A 23376-nucleotide genomic window follows, 5' to 3' on the forward strand; every position below is an offset into this window, starting at 1 on the left:
AGTTTCGCCAGGTTTTGGGTGTTTTTTGTTGTTGCTATTTGCTTTGTATTTGTTTGATTTTTGTTTTCTCTTTCTCATTAAAAAAAAAAAAAAAAAAAAAAAAAAGTTTGAGTTGAAATATTTACAGATATATAATTCAAACAAAATGCAACCCTTAAGCCAGATTTTTCAATTTTACAGTCTTTTTTTTTTCCTTAATATGTATATGACACCTTTTCAGTTTTATTATCGAATAATCAGTTTGAAAATATTACACGTGTTCAGGATACTGTGAATACATTTATCTGTATTATATTCCTTCCTTTCATCTTGCTTGCATGTATCCCCCCAGTGTTACGTTTTTTCCAGCAATTCAACTGATTTCACTCCTGAGTTCACAGGGATCAGTGATGTAATGAGCCATTTTTACAATTTCTTCCATTAGATTTGCGTGAGAATGCTTTTGTAAACACATGTATGTGCACGTTTACACTTAAAAATTAATTATATACACCAACTAATGACAGCATATGTATGTATATTATGTGTGACACAAACTATTTTCTCTAGTTTAAAATCTAATTTCTACTTCTGAAAACATAATTTCTGATGCTCTTCCAAAGTAAACTTTTGCTGTAGCTATGATATTAATATCAAATGTACGGAAAGTGAAGTCAGCTTTTTCACTAAGGACCTACTGATATCTGCAAATTTGTTTCTCCACATAAACTCCATTTCAATGTTGAATATGCTTAACGGTTGGAATGCAGTTAGGTCAATTTGAGAGCATTTATACCAGTGTAATTATTCTGATTGGAAAGGGTACATAAGCAAGGGCTTTCAACACCACGGTGATGGTGATAAGTCTTCACCTCCTAATTAATACCATAATATCTAAAGCTAGCTCCGTTTTAAACCTATTAGAGTCTTCAATTTATTGCAAATTTATGAGTAAAATAACTTTTAGTTTATGTTGGTGCAAGTTGTTGCATAGAAACCTTTATATTAATTTGAGTAATTTCTTTGTCTGCTCTATTCCCATTGGTCCATTTTAAGTGTAGGTGGGATGATGTTTTTTTCAATTTTCTGACTAGATATTTCCATGCTAATATTCACTCTTTGATAATAAGACATTTTCATTGTTTGCATTATGTCTTTACTGAAAACATAAGATATAGAATCCGTGGTAATGTATTTCAGATGAAAAAAGGAATTGAAAATGTTCAAAGTTTTTTTTTTTTTTAGTTTTTGCATTGAACATTTTTGTTTAAAAGAAAACAAAAAAAAAATCTACAAACTCCACCCTCTCATCTGAAAATCTTTCCACACGTTTCTCATTTCTCTTTTCAGACCACCATCAGACCATCAGTTAATTACATTAATGTAGATCAGCATTAGTGCACAGAAACTTTTTACAACAAATACTTTAGTTTGACTGTTACCAGCTGATCTGTATTAGTGATTAAGAAGTTGTTTGTGTTGTATGCCAGCAGACTTCAAATAACAATTGAATATGGAGAGAAAAAAAAAAAAAAAAAAAATTATCTTGGAGAATTTGTCATGAAAGTAATTTTGGAGTATTTTGTTCATGGTATGGTAGGAGAGGAGATTGTGTTTTGTTTCTGGATCCTCTTTAATTTCACTGATGCTGGAAACTGGAACTGTGTATATGTTTAAATACAACATAAGAGATCCAAAACCTTAGAACTCTCCTATGGTAGCTCTGCATAACTGAGTATCTGTGGACTCTGTAGTTGCACTACATTTTGTACTCTGTATTTGATTATGAAAGTATTTTCCTTGTATCTCCTGCATGCATCTCAGTCTCATGCAGTCTTTATAGCATAAATGAAGAAATGTGGTCTAAATGGAGCTTTTGTGCTGTGTAACCTGTTTGAGAAATCTACCTCACTGTTTTACAATGGCTTTTTTATTTTGCATGTTCATACTTAATCACACTGGAAAATGGAAAGCTGTTTGCATTTGAATGGTGTGCTTTGGCACTGTGTGATCAGCGCATGTACTAATGATTTCCTTTTATTTTTCTTCTTTCCTACTTTTCCCCTTTTTTCCCATTCTTTCCACGTTTTGTACTGCTATCTCCATACTTTCCTCTGAATTTCTTTGCTTACTGTAGCAGCCCTTGCCTTTTCTCTTGCAGCAACAGCCCAGGCTCCAAGGATCATTACTGGGCCTGCGCCTGTTCTCCCACCAGCTGCCCTGCGTACTCCTACGCCAGCTGGCCCTACCATAATGCCTTTGATCAGACAAATACAAACCGCTGTCATGCCAAACGGAACTCCTCATCCCACCGCTGCAATAGTGCCACCAGGACCCGAAGCTGGTTTAATTTACACCCCGTACGAGTACCCCTACACGCTGGCACCAGCTACATCAATCCTTGAGTATCCCATTGAACCTAGTGGTGTATTAGGTAAGACTCTTATCCATGCATGACTGCAGAATACATTGTATGCTTTCATGGTATTTGCATCTAGAAGTCACAGGGCTTAAAGAGAAAAAAAACAACAGAGTGCACACACACTATTGCCTCAAAGATATCACAGTTGCCAAGGAAGACTGATGGTGGACATTTTAATGTTTTGCATTGTTAAATGTATGTGTTTAGCATATTAGTAAGATTGTTGAAGACAAAATCTTAATGTTTATGTGTCATGAGATAGTAGGTACATAGGCAAGAAAAAAATAAATATACGTTCGTGTCTATTGTATGTAATTTGTTCTCCCATCAGTACTGGATTTCTTTTTGGCAACTTCAGCGTAAGTTTCCAGCAATCATTGGAAAAATGAACTTTTGATTTTGTAGTATCTTTTTAGTAGCTAAACTGGAGAAAATTGAAAGATGGTTTTTTCAGTTTATTTGGGTTTTATTCTTTATTTAGAACACATTTGATCCATCTCTCCTCAGCTGTAAATCATTTTGTAAGCAGAAAATATTTTCTGTGAATAAATATAAAGGAAACAAAAGTTCTGAGCAATGGATGATACAGTTAGCAACTTTGATTGCTTTTATTTAGATACATTGTGTTGAAATGTCCATCATTCCTAATATTTCAGAACATTGACTTGCTGTTCGAAGGCGAAAATGATAAAGCAGCCTTGACAATTCAGTTAACCAGTCAATGTGGAACGAGCAGTTCCTATAGTGACTTCGTTCCTTCTGTCTGCAGACTATAAATAATCTTTTCTTGTTAGTTTGTTCTGAATTGCGTATGACCTTGGCACTGCATAATGTTGATTTTATAGAACTTTGATCTTAGCTTGTTCAGTGGCAGTTATTGATTTACACAGATTCTAAACATCTCTAATGAACACTGGACAATAAGGTTCAAAGTCAATATTTTGTTGAAAGTATTGCAAAAAATCAGTGTTTCACTTAAATGATGAAGAGTTGTGTTATCTGTGTGCGTTTCCCCGTTACACAGTAAAAAACAAAATGTATTTAAGACTTTTCCCTTTCAGGATTAGTGAGGCACTAGTAGAAGTTTTAATAGGGCAAAATTATTCGTTAGGTCTGTCTTTGGGCATCTTGTTTTGCACCATCTCATAGCCAACATCTAGTGACTATATGATAACGTCATTATTTATTTCTATCCTATAAACAAGTGCATGCTCTTCCCAGCTCCGCCACCCTGATCTGTTAGTCCTTACTGTGGCACTTGCAATGTCTCCGGGGGTGGAGTTGCAGTTACAGGCAATCTCCCCTTCTGAGTTTAGTTAATGCCAAGTAGAGAAACAGTAATAAGTTAATATTATGCAGGTAACTTTCACTGATTTCTCACAAAATTTTGCATACTTTTATACTATCACTCCCAAAAGGCAGCTGATGCCATTGCACTCTTCTAGGCACAACTGGGAGTGAAGTGTGTAGCCTAAAATGGTTCTCTCTAAATAGTCTGATTTAAAAAAGGAAAAAGGAGAGAAAAAAAATCACCACACCCCTGTTTGCGTAGCATGGAATCAGTGAGTATATGAAATCTGCTCTATTATCTGAGCATTTGCATTGATTTAAATTAATTAATTGAGTTTTTGGTTGAGTTTTACTTCATAGTATAATCATGAACATACTCATGAGTATATTATCAAGTAAAACAGTAATATAATATTCTTCATAATATGTTCATGGGTAATGTTATATATTTTGTCCATTTTCTACTGCACATTTAAGGTACCTTCAAACAATTCCGTTAAAAATAACAGGAATGCATCCCTTTGAGTATTTTCAGGGATATTGGTGTTGGAATCAAATTTTAGTTGGTGACTAACTTTGAATTCCCTTCCTTTTATCTTTAGGTATGGCTTTCCCAACGAAAGGCTAAGAATTCAAGAACGGTCTTAACTGATCCTTCATCAGATCTGAATTTTAACAAATGCTTAGTTTCAGCAGCCTTGAGAAAAGCTTGGCCTAGCAGTCAGTGACTTACTTGCACTTTTTTGCACATAGATTTAAAATAAAATAGTGCTATTAATTTGGATTAGCCCCTATTATTACAGAGTAGCTGTAATTTATGAGTGTACAGTAGTATACTGACTGCTAAGTGTTCTATATAGTGTTTGCTTTACTAATCACCTAATTCATTGCAGTTCATACTTATTGACTTAAAGTATAAAATCACAATCTGTAGGCTTGAAGAATTGCTTTAAAACTTCTTTTTTGTGGTAGAACTGGAAATGATCTTAAAGTTAGCAAATAATTGTCAGTATTAAAAGATGGCATTATTTAAAATAGTCCTGCTGCAAGAAAGGCACTTCAGTGAATATGTGACTAGTAAAGCTTAAATGTGCTTGGGTCTAATAGATTTCATGAAATACTGTAATTTTGGGATTGTAAATGAATGGATTAAACAGGTTAAGGCCAGGATGTTTAAAATAAATGCAATATTAATCTGCACAGATAAACTTCTTATGGTTAAAATTTGAAACTACTGTGCCTTAACTTGTTGCTTTTCTTAAAATGAACTTTTGTAGTTAATGATCATTTAAATCCATTTTGATAAACCTGCTGTTAATGTTTTCTTTGAATGTTTTCTAACTTTGTCTTGATAATTGCAATTTAACTAGGTGCGGTGGCTACTAAAGTTCGAAGGCACGATATGCGTGTCCATCCTTACCAAAGGATTGTGACCGCAGACCGAGGTTAGTTTAGTTCTGGAGTTCTTGTTTGTAAGAAGTGCTTTGAGTGTACATGAGATTTGCAACACCACAGCTGGTTAACCAAAAACCATACTTTGTCCCATTCATAACTTTTTTCACAAAAATGTGAATATTAAATATTTTAGAGCTTAGGGAATATTTGTGGTTATAAAAAATGTTTTGTGAACCTGCCTTTCCCGGCTCAATTAAATATATACACTTTGTTGTATATTTAATATAAAAGCTATAACATATTTCCTATTATAAAACTATTTAAAGATCCATCTGCATCAGGAAACCCTATGAGTTAAGTGCTGCAGTGATTAATTTGTGTTCCCTCCTCTCCCTCCAATGTGTTCTTTTAAGTGGTGTGGAAATATCAGATTGGTGTTGCAAAATAAAATGAATGGATGGTTGCTTAATGAGGAAGAAGTAAAGGAATAAATGCCTCCTGTCTGTGTCTGGAGAAATTTGAAGATTTAGATTCCTTTTTTTCCAATAAACTTTTGAGCCACTGTACTGTATATTTTGAGGAGGATGCATGTTCTCAGATACCTAACTGAATTCAGAAACATAAGGGCTGTGAAGAAAACACTTCAAAAGTTGTTTGAGTTTGAATTAATAAGGATGAGGGAAGGGAAGGTGTTTTGGTTTTCTGCCAAACTCTGTTTCCTGGTTTTTACCTCTTGCTGCTAAAATGCGTAACCTGAAGGAGAGGCAACTTTTGAAGTCCTGTTGGTGAGATGACATCCAATATTTGGGCATCTCTTTTATAACTCTTGACTGGAAAGTAAATCTTCATTTTTCTCCCATTCCTCAAACGTGATGCCTTTGGACCCCTGAATGAAGTATTTAAGCTTATTGAGAAAACCAATATTTTCGGTTTATTGACATTGGCTAATAAACAGTGTAGGCTGAGCACAGGAACTCCCGAGTTCTTATCCTGTCCCTGCTGCTGACTCAGTGTGGATTTCGGCAAGTCATTCAATCCCTCTGTGAATGTTTTCCCATCTGTAAAATAAGGATAATAATACTTCCCTACCTCACAGGGGTGTTGTGGGGGTTCCTGTTTGTACAGGGCTTTGAGGACACAAAGCTTTATGTGCCAAGTATTATTATTCTGCTCTCATCAAAATCAGTGCTGTGCAGGCTTATATGATAGTGAAAAACTCAGAAGCCAAATTCCGGTGACAGATCTGACATCCCCTAATGCTGACTATACTTTATTTCTCGCAATCTCCTATAAATTTACTGCAAGAAACAATACAGATTTCAGTCAATACATTAAAAAATGGCCCTTCTGGATACTTGCTATGTTTATGTAACACTTTTACCTTTCATATGGAAAGAACATACGCTTTACAAAGACACTACGTAGGTTTTTCAGAAGGTTTCTTCTTATTTCTTGAAAGCTCTTCAATGGGCAACAAGGCATAGTCAGAATGTCTGGTCATAGCAAATGTTGACAAAGAGAAAAAGAGATTATAAACTATGTCAAGCGTGATATATGTTAGGATTTGGTTATCTTTAAAAGTTTAACCTGATGTTACAAAGATCGGTTTTTGCTTAAGATCATTTTGATCTGCAGTGATAGCTTCAGGCTACCCAAAAACTACTTGTTTAGATGGATGTTTACCTGAGACAACTAGTAAACACAATGTTAAAGTACAGAGTGGGAGAAGCATTCCAATTTTTTGTTTGCTTTCATCATGGTAGCATTTAGTCAACATATATTTTAAATACTTGTTGAAGGGCCTAGGTGTTTTGTCTGGGGTTGCCACTTACAAGTCACTGAAAAGAAGTTACTGGTTTTGTTTTACCTTCTTTTAAAATATAGCCACTTTCTGATAATACAGTGTTCTTCTCTAACCATATTTGAAGCCAATTGTATTATAAATAAATAAATTCAGGTGGCTTAGCTCCTATGAAATAAGTCATGTATACCTCTGTCTCCATTGAAAACCATGCTGATATTTCAGGTAAACTTTTAGTCTCGTCTAAGCAATACCGGTGTTGTCTTAAGAATGTTACATAAAATTAACTTTACAACTTTATTTCATTTTATTCTGAATCCGAAATCCTAGATTATCCCTGACAGTTTTAACAATTTTGCAAAAGGCTTTGAAAAGCATTGTTCGGGAATGAGGCAGACTCTTGAATGTGTTAAAATTATGTTGTAGAGTTAAAATAGTAAATATTTATCATATTCATCTATTGAGTTGTTCAATCACTGATAACACTTCTATAGCTATAGCCATGAAAAACAATGTCAGCAAACCGAAATATATATTTTTTTCAATACAGAAATGTGTTTTACGTAGTTAAAGGTTGCTAAAACTATATTTGCATTCACTGGGTCTAAAGTTTTTTCTGTTGTTGTTGTTGTTTTTTTTGTTTGTTTGTTTAATTCTAAATCGATTTTCAGATGACTTGGTAGTACTACTGCATTCACTTTTTAAGTAGGTTTTTACTCTTTGCATAGGTTTTTTTAGAGATAAGCACTGCATTTAAAGCAAGAATCCCGGAATGTGTAAATGTTTTACTCTTTACAACTAAGCATTTAGAATTGGTGAAGGGTTGAAAAATATAGCTCATTTTAACTAAGAATAAAACCCCAATTTATAAATAATACAAAATTGAATTTGATGCATATAACAGAGAGACTGACTGATTTAATTGTAATAAACTGTAAATGGTGTTGCACAGTTGACAAACCTGTGTGTACTGTAGAAGGCCAGAGACTTGGCAGAGGATGTATCACAGGTGTACTGGTATTTTTAAAAGGTAGCTTGCTTTGGTTATAGACTCCACAAGAAATAATAATGCTCAGAATATTCTTGAATGTTATATCCAAACCAACTGTCACATAATTTATATATAAATTTTAATACCATTTAATCAAAATTGTAATCAGTATCAAAATGCTTTAAGAGTCTGTGTCTCTAGTATACCTGTAAAGTGGTGAGATTGTGCCACATAAATATTTATTTTTATTTTTGCTTATTTTTGAAACAGCCGTTTTAATTTAAACAAATCCCAGTTAGCAGGATTCTGAAAAAAATCAGGGAGCATGTGGTCTCATTTATGTTACAGTAGTCTTTTTTTTTTTTTAGTGTTTATGAACTGTATCCTAAATGATAGGCCATTTTTGTTATGTGAAGGTAAATCAACCCATGAGAAGATTGCTAAATCAATGCTATCTGTGAATATTACACCTACTGGACTTCATTTTATTGAAATGGCACAAATCTGACTTTGCACTGAATACCTTTCTCACTTTCATCTCCTCTGCCTTAGTCAAAATGGCAACAGTACAAAACTTTATCAACCTCAGAATTTATTAGCTATGATTAAGCTGTTGAATGAGTCTTAAAAAATAAAAAATAAAAAAAAATCATACTACTGTTAAGTGGACCAAGTTTGGTGAAGGAGAGCGTGAGAGAATGATTAAAGAAGGAACAGCTCAAGAACATTGGGAATGATAACTTTCCACTTGAGAATTTTTTTATGTTTTACTGTAATTTGTTTGTGTTTTTGGGTTGTTTTTTTTTTGTTGTTGTTTTGTTTTTTCTTTTTTCTTTCTTTTTTTTTTTTTTTTTGCAAAAGAAAATAGTATTTACAGGTGGCTTCTTTTAAAATATAAAAATATAAAGCAGGAATGTATATGAAATGTCAGATTTTATTGTATTTGCAGAGTATTAGCTTTGAAAATGAATAAAGAGAGCTGTTTGTAGTTTTAAAATGCCTTATTAGTATCAATTAGATATTTTCTCTATTTTTTGATGTACTTAGAGCTTTTTAAGTATAGAATTTAAAATGGCAGGACTTTTACAGTGTTTACATGCAAGTGCATTTTGTAAGTGTCCTATATGTGTAAAATAGTATTTGGAACGGGAAGATGCTGGCTAAAGTAGCAGCCTGAGCGTTTTCCTGGTTCCCATGATGATGCCTACGTTGCTAGACTACAGTTTAGTACTGCTTTGTATCATGAGGCCAAGAAATTCCATGTTGTTTGTAAATAGAATAAATGAAAGGCAATAAAAAATTTATTGAACAAAAAAACATTGTTTGGCCCCTAGTTTGTTGAACCAAATTGTTTCTGTAAGTTCAGAATTCCTCAGATCCATTTCTTTTAACAACCAGTTATTAATAATCACATCCATCATTAATAGTTGCTTAATGCTTGCACCTGGGGAGGTACTAATGCTTAATAGCAGTCAGATACTGATGCCGTGCACTGACTGTTGTTTCCAAATTCTTCCAACTGAGTTCCAAAACTGTTCATTGTTTTTGTTTTCCAATTTCCTTCATCGACTGCTACTAACCATTAGTCGTTAGTTGTATTTTTATCTCTATTTCTCCTGTTAACCGGTTTTGTGGGAGCGGGCTTCTCCTTCCCGTGTCCAAATCATGATGGAGGGCTGTCATGATTTTATTGCATTCCGTAGATGGTGTCGATCAGTATGTCAGAATTAAACATGCTTGTTTTTTATTAGTTGTGATTAGTTTTCATGTTGTCATTAAGCCGTCACTAGCTGGAACTAATCTCTTCTCTATCTTTTCTTTCTTTTTTTTGTTTTTTTTGTTGTTTTGTTTTTTTGTTTTTTTGTTTTTTTTTTTTTTTGTTCCTAACCACCCAGCCGCCACCGGCAACTAACCTATGACCTTCTGACCTCTGAACTCTTCACCCAATGATGACCTGACCATGCCTGCCTGCTGATCAGTTAACTGGTAATCGCCTTTGCTTGCCTGTCTTCAGTGCAGCGAGCTGGGGCACTTGTCCGTTCGTCTTACCATCTAACAAAACAGACAAAGAAATTGTTGTCCTCCAACTCCGCTTTTTTGTGTTCTCCTGTCTGGGTGAAAGTGGTTCTAGAACCTGCACTGAATAGTAGTAAAGCAATAAGGTCCAATTCATCCCTCCGCACTGATCATCCTCTAGCGTCCCGCCCCAAGCGAACGGTAAGGAGGCCTCGCACAAGATGGAGACAGATGTCCCTTAACTACCGATGACAGAGGCAGTTACTGTGAGAGACTTCTAGGAATATTTTTCTTCTCAAAAAAGAAGTCAAAGCTCTCTCTGAATGTACTGTGTGATGATGCATCATGCATGAACCTTTGGTCAGGGATGTCATTGGTGAAGGGATTCCAAAAAGTATTCAAAATTTGACATGCTGTTTAGTCACTACCAGTGCCCTCAAAGGGCGGAAGTTGCAGCCTTTTTTCTATTGCCTGCCAAATTGGATGTTTTAAAAAAATAAAAACATAAAAAGAGTGCCATGAAATACAGTGAATTTTCAGAACTACATCAATGCCGTGAACAAAACAGCAACACTATGAAAGCTAAATCTGAGTTTAAATTATTTTAACCATATTTTAATCTCCTCGGAAGATTACATGAGAACAAGGTACATGCATTATGTGTCACATTACTGGGCAAACTGTTCAAATATTTTTTTTTAAACCTCCCTGTATAGAAAAAAATTCATTAAGGATGTAAAAGCCATGCTTGCCTATTTGCTGTATACATGTAACGAAATTGTAGATAAAGTGTAGTGCATTGAAACAAAATGAACAAAAAAGTAGATACTTTTACTATACAAGGGTGCTGGTGCAGAAAAAAAATATATTTTTGGAAATGTAGCATTTTATACTTTCAAGTGTTATAAAAAAAAAAAGAAAAAAAGAACAAAGAAACCCTTTATTTCATTAAATGATTTTTTCTGGTGGTTGTCAAGAAACAAAAGACCAAAAGAGCCTTTTAGTCTTTCTTTTTTATTTTTTAAGTATTGGAATAAGTCTAAAGAAAAGGAAGTGCCTTATTTTCTTCATGGTCATTTAGTCAAATGTCTTGTATTATCATCTTCTCCCTCAGACAAGTTACTGCATGCCACTCAGTCGCCCAGTATGTGAAAAGAAGCTGTGAGGAAAGACAAATGATGAGTTGACCATATTAATTACCTGATTTTTGCCATATTAGTGTGACGTGACTTTGCCATAACCACATTAGGAAAAACATTGGGTAAGTTTTTGTCAAATCAGCCCATAGTTACTTCCACAACTCTGCTTTACGAATCAGAGCTAATACACTACTTGTGCAACGTAAACCAAAGGTTCTGTGATACAGACTGTCTTATTCTAAATTAGGCTATTAGCTGAGAAACGTTGGTAGAGCTGGAAGAATTTCATTTTTGTTCAGGGATGGAGACAAGTTTTCTTGACTTTGGTTGGAATAAATATGCATCAGACATAGTAGACTTCAGAGTCATCCAGAAAACTGGTGTTCTGTGGATAACGAAAGTGCTTAGCTAGTCCTCAGTTAAGGTCTGAGCATGTCCCCCATTTTTGTGAGCAGTTTCTGCAGTGTCAAGCAGTAAGCAAGTAATTTATTTTTCAGCTCTCCTTTGATTAATGTTACATTTGCCTACTGGCTTTCTTTCGCAAGATAAGCAGGAGGGGGACATCAGTTAGCTGTTTGAAGCCCAGCTATGCTGTGTTTTTAACCCTTACTTTCACATGAGATTGATATAGCTGGGCAATCACAGGAGTTGAAGCTGTTGAACGCACAGTATTTGAATCTAAAAACATTAAGTATTACTTTGTGTGGAGCTCAGTACTAAGCTTGGCAAATATCAGGTGATAACTTTACTCCCCTTCTTGTCAACTTACTCTCCTCCTGCAGATCTTCACAGCTTCCAAACGAAAGTTCAATAGTAAGCTAAGAGGGCTTACATTTTAAGCACCTGCATGGTGACCTCATCTAACATCTTGTCTCACCTGGAAATAATTATCAGTTTATTTACTATGCAATAGACATTCATCCTTTTGTATTCAGCTAGCTTTTTGTTTATTGTACCACCGGCTTTGTCTTCCTGTTACACATACATTGTTGAATTTTACTTACAGTATATACTGTGCCATTTTGATTCTTTTTTTTTTTTGGTTGGTTGGTTGAATAAACTTGCGACACTCAAACATTTGAAGAGAGATTTGCTGAAACAATACCAGTATTTGATCCAGTTTCATCTCAACTATGATAAAACCTGGACATTTTAGATGTTTATCAAAGGTCTTTTATTGGGAGGGAGGGGAAGTATGTGAAACAGATGTGTGACATGTGAAAGTAATGTTTGCTCTGAACAAATTTTCTGAAAACTTAGTTGACAAAATTTTGGATCAACTTAGGAAAAAAAAGCATGACTTTTGAAATCTCTGAATGCCTTGGTTCTCAGTATTATCATTCTTTAATGACTTTTTCTTTATTAAAATAAGTAGTTTTAAGACTTCTTTCTGACAGTATTATGTAATTTTTTTTTAGAGTGGGTAGATGGGAGTGTCGCTTGTATGTAACCGTACAGATGACATGTATTTGTCTGTTCTTTATTATCTTAGTAGTTTCATGCTATGTATGTACCATAACCAACCTATTGCCTATGAGAAACATGTAAGATAATGTATTTACAGCCATTGTTACAAGTTTATAATGTATTTTTCTATCTTGTTTTATATGTATGTTATATAACATTCAAAAAGAATTTTTTTCCTGATTGAGAAAAAAAGGATACAAAATGCAAAACCCACAATTTTGATAACAGAGAAATTGCCAATTGTTTTGCAGTACTTTATTATATTGGGAGTGTTGTCTTTCTTGGGCTTTTAGTTAGCTACTGGATGAATACATTAGACATATTTGGGTTTTAGTTGGGTTTTTACATAGCTTGCATTTTAATTCTTTGGTTCTTTGCTGTTTCTATTAACCCATAGCATTATTTTAATAAATGTTATAATACCAACCTACTAACTCTGGACTATGTCTGTTTATTAACCATTACATGTTTAATTAAAGTAAACGAATAAAGACGGAAGAATGTAAAGTCTTGAGTTACTGGACTAACCCTGAAGAACGTGACCACAGATAACACAACGTGACTTGTTTTTATGTTGTTTGTCGGCTGACATTCTGCACACTACTATTAAGTTGGCTTTGGTCGTTCTGGCCTTTTACCTTGGGGAATAGGTGCCAGTAGATAAGGGAACAAAGTAGCTTTTTTTTTTTCTTTTTTTTTTTTGAGGCATTCTTGTAGTCTTGCCACTTGCCTTTCAGCATCTGCATTACTAATTCCACACTTTCTTTTTCTTTCTCTAAAATAATTACTGTCGGCTCGCAGCAAAAGAGCAAAGATGCCAGTGTATTGGTAAATCATGATGGTGTACAGAAACCAGTTTGATTCTTTGTTGAACCATTCAGAGGTTGCAGTTAATCTTGTTGCAATTGGTGATTTGATGGCTTGGGCACCTGTTGCATCATGGTACATTTCCAAGCACAAAATACATCTAGATGTGATTAGCAGTACGTTGAAATAGAAAATCTTCTTTTATTCCCTTGCCAAAAGTGCCTTATTTTCTTCATGCCGTGCTATTTTCATGTAATATTTTGTACTTCTGCTATGGTCTATCAGTATTACATAGCTCAGGGGAGTACAATTTCTGTAAGCCAAAGGTCAGAACGGATCATTTCCTAATGACTGTAGAAAGTATAAAAACACACCTTTCACTAAATTTCCAAGCAACAGCCGTTTCAAATTCCATGTCTGCCTTTATGTAATCTTTATCCCTGCGGATGACTGTAGCAACATGAATGCAGGGAATCGAAACGGGGAAAACGCTGTTTTGATTGTACCTCTATGCAGATGATTTTTACGGAAACGTTTCTCTTGCCGCTTCTGTTGTCTGAGGCTCCTTTCCACAGCATGGGTAGTTTTGCAGTCTTAAGGGGAACAGTCATTACAGCTAATGTCAAGGGAGACTGTTGATGTAGATCACTCTTCAGATATCAACAGCCTTGGTGAAAAGCCCCATTTATTTTCGTGTCTATAGTAAAAATTCAGATTAGGAGATTTTTCAACATTTGCGGTGTTTCAAACTAAGCATTTCAAAGTCCACGCGATATAAAATCTTAAGAAGTTCTTCCAGTATTGATAATAATTGAAATTGTATGCATCTTTATTTTATGGAAGAAAAATAAGTGAGCCACGATGAAGATGTTTGTTTTATAAGGATGTGTAGCTTTTAGTTTGTTCTACAGAAACTCATAGGTACAGTTAGATTCTATCAGTATATTTAGAATAGTTTCACTTGTACAGAAATTTGAACAGATCACAAACATGCTGCTATCCTAAAAGTCAGTCACAGGCAGATGATGAAACAACAAAAAAGGGCATTTTCAACAGATAACATTAGGAAACTTTGATTAAGTGATGGCACGAGTGTCATTTCAGAGTCACTAATTTATATCCTTTGAACGTTTCATCAGAGGCGCATATTTAAATTCTGTGAAGCATTCTCCAGTGTAAGTGAAACTATTCAGATAGGATAAATAATTGATGTTATGTATTGAAAAATAGTTCTATTCCTAAAACTACTACTTTTTCTTCAATGTTTCTAATGCTTTCTATTTTTCATTAGATGTGAACTACTGTCATACTTGGTCCACAGTGCATTTTCATCTCATTCTTTAAAGTCCTGAGAATTGCCCTAAATTCTGAAGTATTTTAAAGCAGAAAGAGAGCAAAATAATGGAAGCTCTTAAAATCCAAATTTTATAATAATTGCTTTTGACCATCAAATGGATTTCTCAGTTTACATTAAATGCCTGCCTGAACATTTATTTTATACTTTGCTTATTGAAAAGAAACAGGCTATTTTTAGAACTGTATTTGTGGGAGGATGCCTTCAGTATTTCAGCATCACTGAAGCTGGATTGTTCCTTATTTTCTTCTGAGGTTAAATTCTTTTTACATTTGAAAGATCTTACATTCAAGTCAAGTATAGAATTGCTGGTCTGTCCAGTAACATGGATTAATTTTAGGAGAAACTTTTTTTTTTTTTTCTTGTAAATAGCTCAGAATATAAGCAAAAACACCACAATGCCTTTTAAAATATAACCTGAGCAGTGCTATTGATTTCTTAAGTGAAATGTTGTGCCAAATTATAACAAATTTTACTTCTCTTTACTAGTTTTTTTCTGTTAGCAATTTAGGAAATACTTTATAGAGTCTTCAGGGATGTCTTTCAGATATTTTTAATGAAATATGCTGACGATATTGATATTTATTTGAACAGACCTCTAAAAAGTATGTAAAAGCGTAATGGTTTATTTCTAGATGGACTCTTTGAGGGGGACCACTAAAAAGTTTTCTGACCTGAAAATGCAGGGAAGCATTGAAGTGTTTTGCTGTCCATTAAGAGATCATTTTAACTTGGGAGAAGCATGCTTACGAATAATTTAAGTTTCATATACTCATATTTGGGTAATAGTAGCAGCCACTGTAGCTAGCACATTGTACAGAATGAAATCTGAATAACACATTCCTGTGGTGAAAGTTCATAATTGTTATTGGAACTTGTCTTGTTTTGAATATATTTGATACATTTTCCTAAAACACTATTAATGAAATAGCGTTCAAATAACACAAGCAGTAACATTAACACATGGTAATCAATGTTGAATCAAACTGGTTAACAAAAGTACAGTGCTCTTCCTTCTATGTGCCTGCGCACTAATTGCAGGTGGTTTGGTTCTGCATAGGAGTGGGTGGGAGGCACAGCAGGCAGTGACTTGCAGTGCTGATTCCTTGCAGCTGGGATGTCCATCTGACGACTGACTAACGGGGAGGAACCTGACTCCCGAGGCAGAGATTAGCTGAGATCTGAATCTCATTGGAAGAATTAATTTTAAAAAGTATACATACATACATATATGCTTCTACTTGTATTATGGCAATTTGTGTGAAACATTTAAAGTTTTGTTTGTGCAAAATAATGTATTTGGGGGAGGGTGGGAGGGGACATGGACATTGCCAAAACACATGTAAATAAAACACCAATTATGACTGTACATTATGTGCAATAAAATAACTGGAAAAAGTGCATGTACTTTATCCTCGAAAGCAAATTGACAGCTCTCAAAGCTGTAGCTATAATTTTATTTTCTGAAAAGGTTAAATTTTATTCTGTATCTAAACAGCAGAATAAAGAATGTACATTTTTCACACTTCAATTTTCATTAATGCTTTTAGCACCGTTACGAAAGTTGTCACATGCTGAAGAGACTTAAATTTTCATTAAATTTTCCAGGATAACCAAGGACAGCTTATTGGCTATGCTGTGTTATCTCTGTAACTGTAAACCAGACAAGTGCGTTACTTACCATAAACATGAAGTACACATTTTGATTATAGATTTGCGGATGCACCGCTTTCATAAATTTCTTGGAGATGACCGAGTGATGATGATGTTACCATAATTCTTTAAGCATAGCTGTTACAAATGTTGGTGCAAAAATAGAAGTACTTTGTACTAAAGCCAACTGTTTTGGTTTATTCTGGTCACTGTCACCCTCGCTAGTGAGAAACATATTTTGGAGAAGAGATTGTGTTTTAAAACTTTCATTGATATGTATGCATTGATATGTATACCTCTTCATTATTTAACTTCATGACATCCCGGTTGCCAAATTGGAGAAAAAAATGGAATTGATGGATGGATCACTCACTGGATACAGAATTGGCTGGATGGTTGCACTCGGAGAGCTGTGGTCAACGTTTCAATGTGGAGACCAGTGATAAGTATAAGTGACGTTTCTCAGGGATCGGAGTGCTGGTATGGGTGCTATTTAACATCTTTGTAGGCGACATGGACAGTGGGATTGAGTGCACTCTCAGCAGGTTTGCAGACGACATCAAGCTGAGTGGTGCAGTCAACACACGAGAGGAAAGGAATGCTATCCACAGAGACCTGGACAGGCTTGAGGTGGGCCTGTGCCAACATCATGAAGTTCAACAAGGCCAAGTGCAAGGTCCTGCACCTGGTCAGGGCAATCCCATGCACAAATAGAAGTTGAGCAGAGAATGTCTTGAGAGCAGCTCTGAGAAGATGGATTTGGGAGTGTTGGTTGATGAGAGATTCAACATGAGTTGGCAATGTGCACTTGTAGCCCAGAAGGCCAACCATATCCTTGGTTTCATCAAGAAAAGCTTGACAAGTAGGTCAAGGGAGGTGATTCTGTCCCTCTGCTCTGCTCTCATGAGATCCCATTTGGAGTACTGCATCCAGTTCTGAGGCCATCAACACAAGAAGGACATGGAACTTGGAGCGGGTCCAGAGGAGGGCCACAAAGATGATCAAAAAATCTGGTGCTGGGGCACCTCTCCTACGAGGACAGGCTGAGAGAGTTGGGGCTCTTCAGCCTGGAGAAGAAAAGGCTCAGGACACATTATAGTGGCCTTCAGTAGCTGGAGGGGGACTTTTTATAAGGATAGGTAGCGGCAGAATGAGGGGAAATGTCTTTAAACTGGAAGAGGATAGATTTAGACTAGATATTAAAAAGAAGCTGTTTATTGTGAGGGTGGCAAGACAGTGGAACAAGTTACCCAGAGAGGTTGTGGATGCCCCCTCCCTGGGGGCATTCAAGGCCAGGCTGGATGGGACTTTGAGCAACCTGATTTAGTGGGAGGTGTCCCTGCCTATTGCGGGGGGTTGGAATTATATCTCAAAGGTTCCTTCCAAACCAAACCATTCCATGATTCTATGATAATTTATTTACTGAAGTGATTAAGTCATCCTACCTTAACATTTAAATAAAAATCTGTGCTTCAGAAATAAGTGGAGAATAGATAAAGCCAAATGCAACACCTCTAGGAGTCTGGCAGAAAAGGGCAGGGGAGGCTAAATATCAATGTTTAGGTACACCGTTCTAGAAAGAATGAAAGATCTACTTTGAATTAGCATTCAAAGACTTCTTCCATCACGAACCTCAAGACATTGGTGGCATATAGTTATTTCTGAACCAGTTTTAATCTTGGTAGTTAATTGCAGTAAAGCGATAGATATCTTGTTTGGTGTGTGTCACCTGATGAGGTAAAGCAGCCCTTGAGGTATTTGCTGTTACTCTGGTTGTAAACCCCAGTTTGTGTGCTGCAGCCCTGGCTTACTGAAGTGTGGGCCCACCCTCACTTTCTGTTCTGTCTTTGACTGTCTAGCATATATGCACTGTGCAAACTCATTCTTTATCCACCCATAGAAAACGGAATTATGATGATCTTCTGTGTCTCCTGCACCATGAGAATTCAGTCAGTCCTATCTGTGATCATGTTTGCACTTGCAATTGTTTTCCTTTGGTCTACAAATCTATGTTAGATGTAAAAATTGTTGACTGCAATACTTCTACCAGCAGAGCTGACTATTAACCTACCACTGTTTTCTTTGTAAGTGTTTTGGTATGCTTGTGGCTGGTGTTCTCACTACTATATTTCTTCTCAATATTTATAATATGATTACTGTAATTCCCTTGAGCAAATACGACCATTGTCTTTATCTAAGTAGTGAGAGTATTGTTACCAATGCGTGTAAAATGCAGTGTCTGAAATGACTCCTTTCACTTTGCTGTTCAAGTCTACCAGTGAAAGTAATGTATTGAGTTCTGAGTAAAAAAATAGGAAATTGACAGCCCATTCATTCTGAGTTGATCTCTCCTGAAAATTATCAACCACGATGAACCAGATAAACTTCCCAAATCATACATTTCAAACTATTTGTTATAAAATAGTGGAACATAGTTGCCTTTTTTGAATTTCTGTCACTGCATTTTCAGTGTTTTTATCAGCAGCGGCAAGCAAGGTTGACTCTTCTGAGTAGTAAACCCGGAGGTGAGGTTCAAGTAAAACACAAAATAATATCGCACCTCTCAACATTGTGTTATTTCAGCAGCTCTTCAGTAAATGAAATTGAAATTTTGTAAATGAAATGTCAGTGAGATCAAAAATCTAAATTTTATCTATTTGTCAATCAGTGATGCAGTCGAGGGACTAAGGAGAGAAATGGCTTTAGTTATTGGGACCTTTTCAGAATGAATTCTGTTGGTTTTCAGTGCACTAAGAGCAGTGGCAATTTTATTGTCTGAAACTAAGAATGTCCCAGCTCCTTTTGCAATAGGTCAATCATGAAGCAAGCAATTGTCTGGGTGCTACTTCTGGTTTGCTTTCGTAGCATTTTAAATCACAAAATGCAGAACCCTGACAGTCCATATTTTGTATCCAAAGCTTTTTTTTTTTAATCATGGAAGATGGATCAGACTCTAACTTGTAAGGCAGTGTTTTGAAGGAATATATTTTTTTAATTGAAGTTATTACTGTAAAAAGGCATGTTCAGCAAGCAAGAGTAAAGATACAGGGAACACTCTTGGAGTTTCATTGTAGGATACACATTGGAAATGCACAGTGTAATAGTATCTTACTAGTTCTGTGCACCTTTCAAACTGATTTTAAGAATCAGTAGTAGCGATGTACCTTGTTCAGTTCAGATTGCAGAATGACAAGATACTGCATATCACTCACATGCATATGCCTCTTTCTGGAGCACAGCCTTTTTTCAAATTAATCTTTTAAGGTCTTGGCCTCAGATGTTATGGAATACATGGTAAAATCAAGGTGCAGGGAGCATGGGGTTGGGGTTTTTTTTGCTAGCCTACCTGTTAATGTCAAAAAGTTTAAGTATCTCTTACCAATTCTGGAATGTTGTTATGTTAATTAGCATGTCAAAATCCATGTCCTGTATTTAACACAGGTGCCATTTGAAGACCTTCACATGCATACTTTTCTAGGGCATTTCTGGATCGTTTCATAGGAAGCAAATCCAGTACTGCAAAGAAAAGGAGGCCGCAAGGCCATTACTTGCATGGTCTTGGATGACTTCTCCTGTATAACCTTAGTGATGAGATAATGTTGATTCTTTCCCTGAAAGGCAATGAATGAAGCAGCTCTTCTGTGGGATTCAGCTTTGTTTCTAAGAGAAAATAGGAAATGTACTCCTTTGAGGATTGAAAGAAGATAAACAATCATGTTAGAGCTTTGAATTCTGTCCTGAGCAGATGAGTAAAAGCAGTTTGGATTTCAAATGAGTCAGGAGAAGGAAACAAATGTAAACAAGAGCAGCATTCTCAAGAAGCCCGTGCTATGTTAACGAGAAGTTCATCAGAGACTGCATGTTCGAATATTAAGTGAAGAAAATTGAAATTATCTCAGTCCTTGAAGAGCTGATTTGCCATATCTCCCTTTTATCTTAATCAAACTTGTTAATTTATCGGAAATCTTTCTCTTTTTCAGCCTGATTTGAATTTCACATCATTTTCTTCTGATGTTTTGCCCTGCCCCCCACTGTGCTGTCTTACATTTCATACTCAAAAGTTTCCCTTAGGATGGCCAGTTGGTACTGTTCATTCTTGGGATAGAAAGACTGCAAGCACCATCTTAGGTCTCAATCAGAAATTGCAAAATGTGAGACTACTAAGGAAGCCTATTTAAATCTATGTGGCTCCATCAACCTAGACAGAATTGGAATGTCTCAATGACAAGGGCACAGAACAAACACTTGGAACACCTGGGTTTGAGATACTTCTTGCAACAGCAATGATTTGTGCAATTCTGGGCAAATGCCCTGCAGCCACAACAGAAAAATGCACAGCCATCTGAAGCAGAAATTAAGCATTATTCAGTTATCAACACAGAGAGAATGTGATTACCTCGGTTTTCAGCAGCTAAGTCCTTTTATGTTATTCCACAAATTAAAGCACCATCACCTTACCTTCTTTTGGCTGTATTTAGTGACAAGGAAAAGAAAATGGCTGGTGCGCAGACTGCATTCCTGCTTGAGTGCACAGGGGATGGGCTGGTCCCAGTGGCTTGGCTGGTTGGGCATCTCCTGCTTGCTCCACCTGCACAGCCTCTGAGGGCCCTGCAGAGCCACTTCTGAATTCCCCTCTCTAGCTCTCCCTACAGAAGCTCAGCGCTGTTTCACTCAAGTGCCTTTGTTGCTCGTGTTCTGAACCCTTGTACCTCAGGTCCCCGTCTGTGCAGTGAGGTTAACAGAAGCACTGTAGCAGCGCCAGGTGTGGATAACTGTTTGAGACTGTGAAGTGCTTAGACAGAACAGAGCTGAGCCTCTTTTATCATCACAGTGTACGAGGGTCTTATTGAATGTACTTGAAAATAAAGCACATAAGCAAAACAAAATAGCTTTGACTTCTTATTTAATCAAGCCCACAGAACAAAAAAACTGCACGACTTCTCAACCATCTGAGTCCCATTTCAGAGCAAATTACCTCAGTGCGTATCAGCAGCCCCAAAGATGGCTCTCTCTTGCTTTGGTTTGGCTGAGGCTCATCACTGCCTCTGTGCTGCAGCTCTGCATGGACTGAGCCGCATCCTGCATTCTCTCTCAGCACAGCAGAGGAGAAACCAAGGGACAGATGTAGCTAAGGGGACCAGCGCTGCATTGTCTCCTAACTGGTGGAACACAACAGCAGGGATATGGTTGGTGCTTGTGAGCAGCAGCAAAACAGGCATAGCTGGATTGTGTTGCAGCCTTAGTGGTAGGAGGTAGAATTTCGCAGTATGATGTAGGAGATGTGCATGATTGTAGTGCAGGAGTATCTAACACATCGTGTTTAACTTGTTGGACGTTTTGTATCATCAGACAGTACAACATCAAGATTGCTTACTTTTTCAACAGCTTTTCAGGAAATGACATGGCTGCTCCCAGGGCCTCTCTGGTGCTAGCAGTATGCTAGAGCCAAGCACACAGATATTCTCACGTGTATGAGGGCTCAGGTTGTACCGCTTTGAGCTTTTGACTAACCAGAGTTATCCCTACAATGCAGAGATGACTCAATACTTGATGCCCTTTACAAATGCAGTTCTATTATAACACACAGTAAGTTCAAGGAGCTGGAAAAGATGCAGCGTTCTGCATTATTCCCTAACAACACTGTTCAAGTGTTACTGGGTGCAGGAGAGGATACTCGTGACATACACCATTTGAGATATGAGCTTAAAATCGGATGAGTTTTTTTTATCCCTATCTGTGTTCTGGGCACTGCCTTTTACTTTGTTAATATCACTCTTTCTTGACCGTGTTTGGGAACAAAAGTTAGCATGAAAACACCAGGCCTCTTGTGCGATCACTACCTGAGGTTCTGCCTCTTCAGGTTGCCATATGATTTTTGAAACTGAAATGCCTTAAAATAATGAACTTTGCTGCAAGAACAACAACTCTTGTAGCCTCAGGCTTGTAGCTGTGAGCAGCTGCACTTGGGATGCTGATTTTGCAGTGAGCTTTCTGCTTGCTTTTGAGGGAAAAAGATAAATACTCCTTGTGAAAGACAGGACTTTGGATTTCTAAAATAAGAGCTGTTGTTAGCAGATAGGTATAAAGCAAAATCAGGAATACCAAATCAGTCATACCACTTATCTCAACAAAGGCCAGCACTGGCTGATTTATTTTTAGTTGTGCTCAAGATAATTTGGCTGGCAACTGAATGTTCTGTTGGCCAGCTTCTGGAAGTAGGGGAAGGTGAGAAGCAGGGATTTAGTTCCTCAGTCAAGTCTCTCTTAGCTTTTATCTCGTTGAAGTAAACATCTGTGTTATGTTAGCTGTCACATACATCACAGCGATAATCATAAATTATACAGATGAAGTACAACTTTCACTGACTCTAGATTTGTCTTCTGAGTTGCCTCTATGAAATAACCTTGAAATAAATGGTTTCCACTCTGGCAAGTAAAATGAATGAGAAACCAAAGACTGAAATAGTTAAACTAGTGACTTTTTAGGAGGGACTGAAGTGGTAAATAACTCTGCCTCGGACCAATTTCTCCCTTGTCACCCTCTCCTCTTACAGTTTGCTATCACTAATGCCTGTGAGCTATATTTTGCCCCATGATCTGAGAATTCTTCAGGTGGAGTCAGTGGGGTCCACAGCTGAGTAATTTGCAATGTACGCAGACTGAGCCATCAGGGCAGGCACAATCAGTCACTTCAGCTTCATGATCTCTGGAAAAGGACTTGTCAGTAGAATGCTGGGCACATTTCTGGTGCTTTTTTTTTTTTTGTCCTTCCTACAACTCTTCATTTTCTCTCATGTTTTTCTACACTCTCACCTACCCCACTACAAGAATCAGAACAGTGGAGCTCTGATAAGCAATGCTGATATGCTTTCTTCTTTGGAGGGATCCCACTGGACACCAGGCAGCATCTCTTTTGCTCTCAGTGTTCCATCTGCATCAAGTCTCCTCACTGATGGCAGCTCTGGAAAGGGAGAATCTCCCTCGAAAAGGAAAGGAAGAAGTTGCATCAGTGGCTGGCAGTAACAGGAGAGTCTGGTTGTGCCAGTGAGTCAGCCCTACCACA

General features: G+C 36.6%; 1 protein-coding gene across 8 annotated transcripts in view; it reads left to right on the forward strand.

Moving 5' to 3' along the window:
* QKI (QKI, KH domain containing RNA binding) overlaps positions 1 to 12930 on the forward strand; it is a 137384-nt gene extending 124454 nt beyond the window's left edge. For 2 of the 8 annotated variants that reach the window (XM_052698709.1, XM_052698728.1), the window contains 3 exons: positions 2117 to 2413; positions 5062 to 5136; positions 9774 to 12930. In XM_052698709.1, coding sequence (XP_052554669.1) covers positions 2117 to 2413; positions 5062 to 5136; positions 9774 to 9790 — 389 coding nt within the window. In that variant the 3' untranslated portion in view covers positions 9791 to 12930. Of the gene's footprint in view, positions 1 to 2116; positions 2414 to 4293; positions 9196 to 9773 lie in introns of those variants that run through there. The other 6 variants (XM_052698719.1, XM_052698752.1, XM_052698760.1 and 3 more) reach the window with 4 other exon arrangements.
* Positions 12931 to 23376: the final 10446 nt, after the last annotated feature.

This window comes from Tympanuchus pallidicinctus, unplaced genomic scaffold (genome assembly GCF_026119805.1).
Source record: "Tympanuchus pallidicinctus isolate F22 unplaced genomic scaffold, pur_lepc_1.0 scaffold1, whole genome shotgun sequence".
NCBI classification, from domain to species: Eukaryota; Metazoa; Chordata; class Aves; order Galliformes; family Phasianidae; genus Tympanuchus; species Tympanuchus pallidicinctus.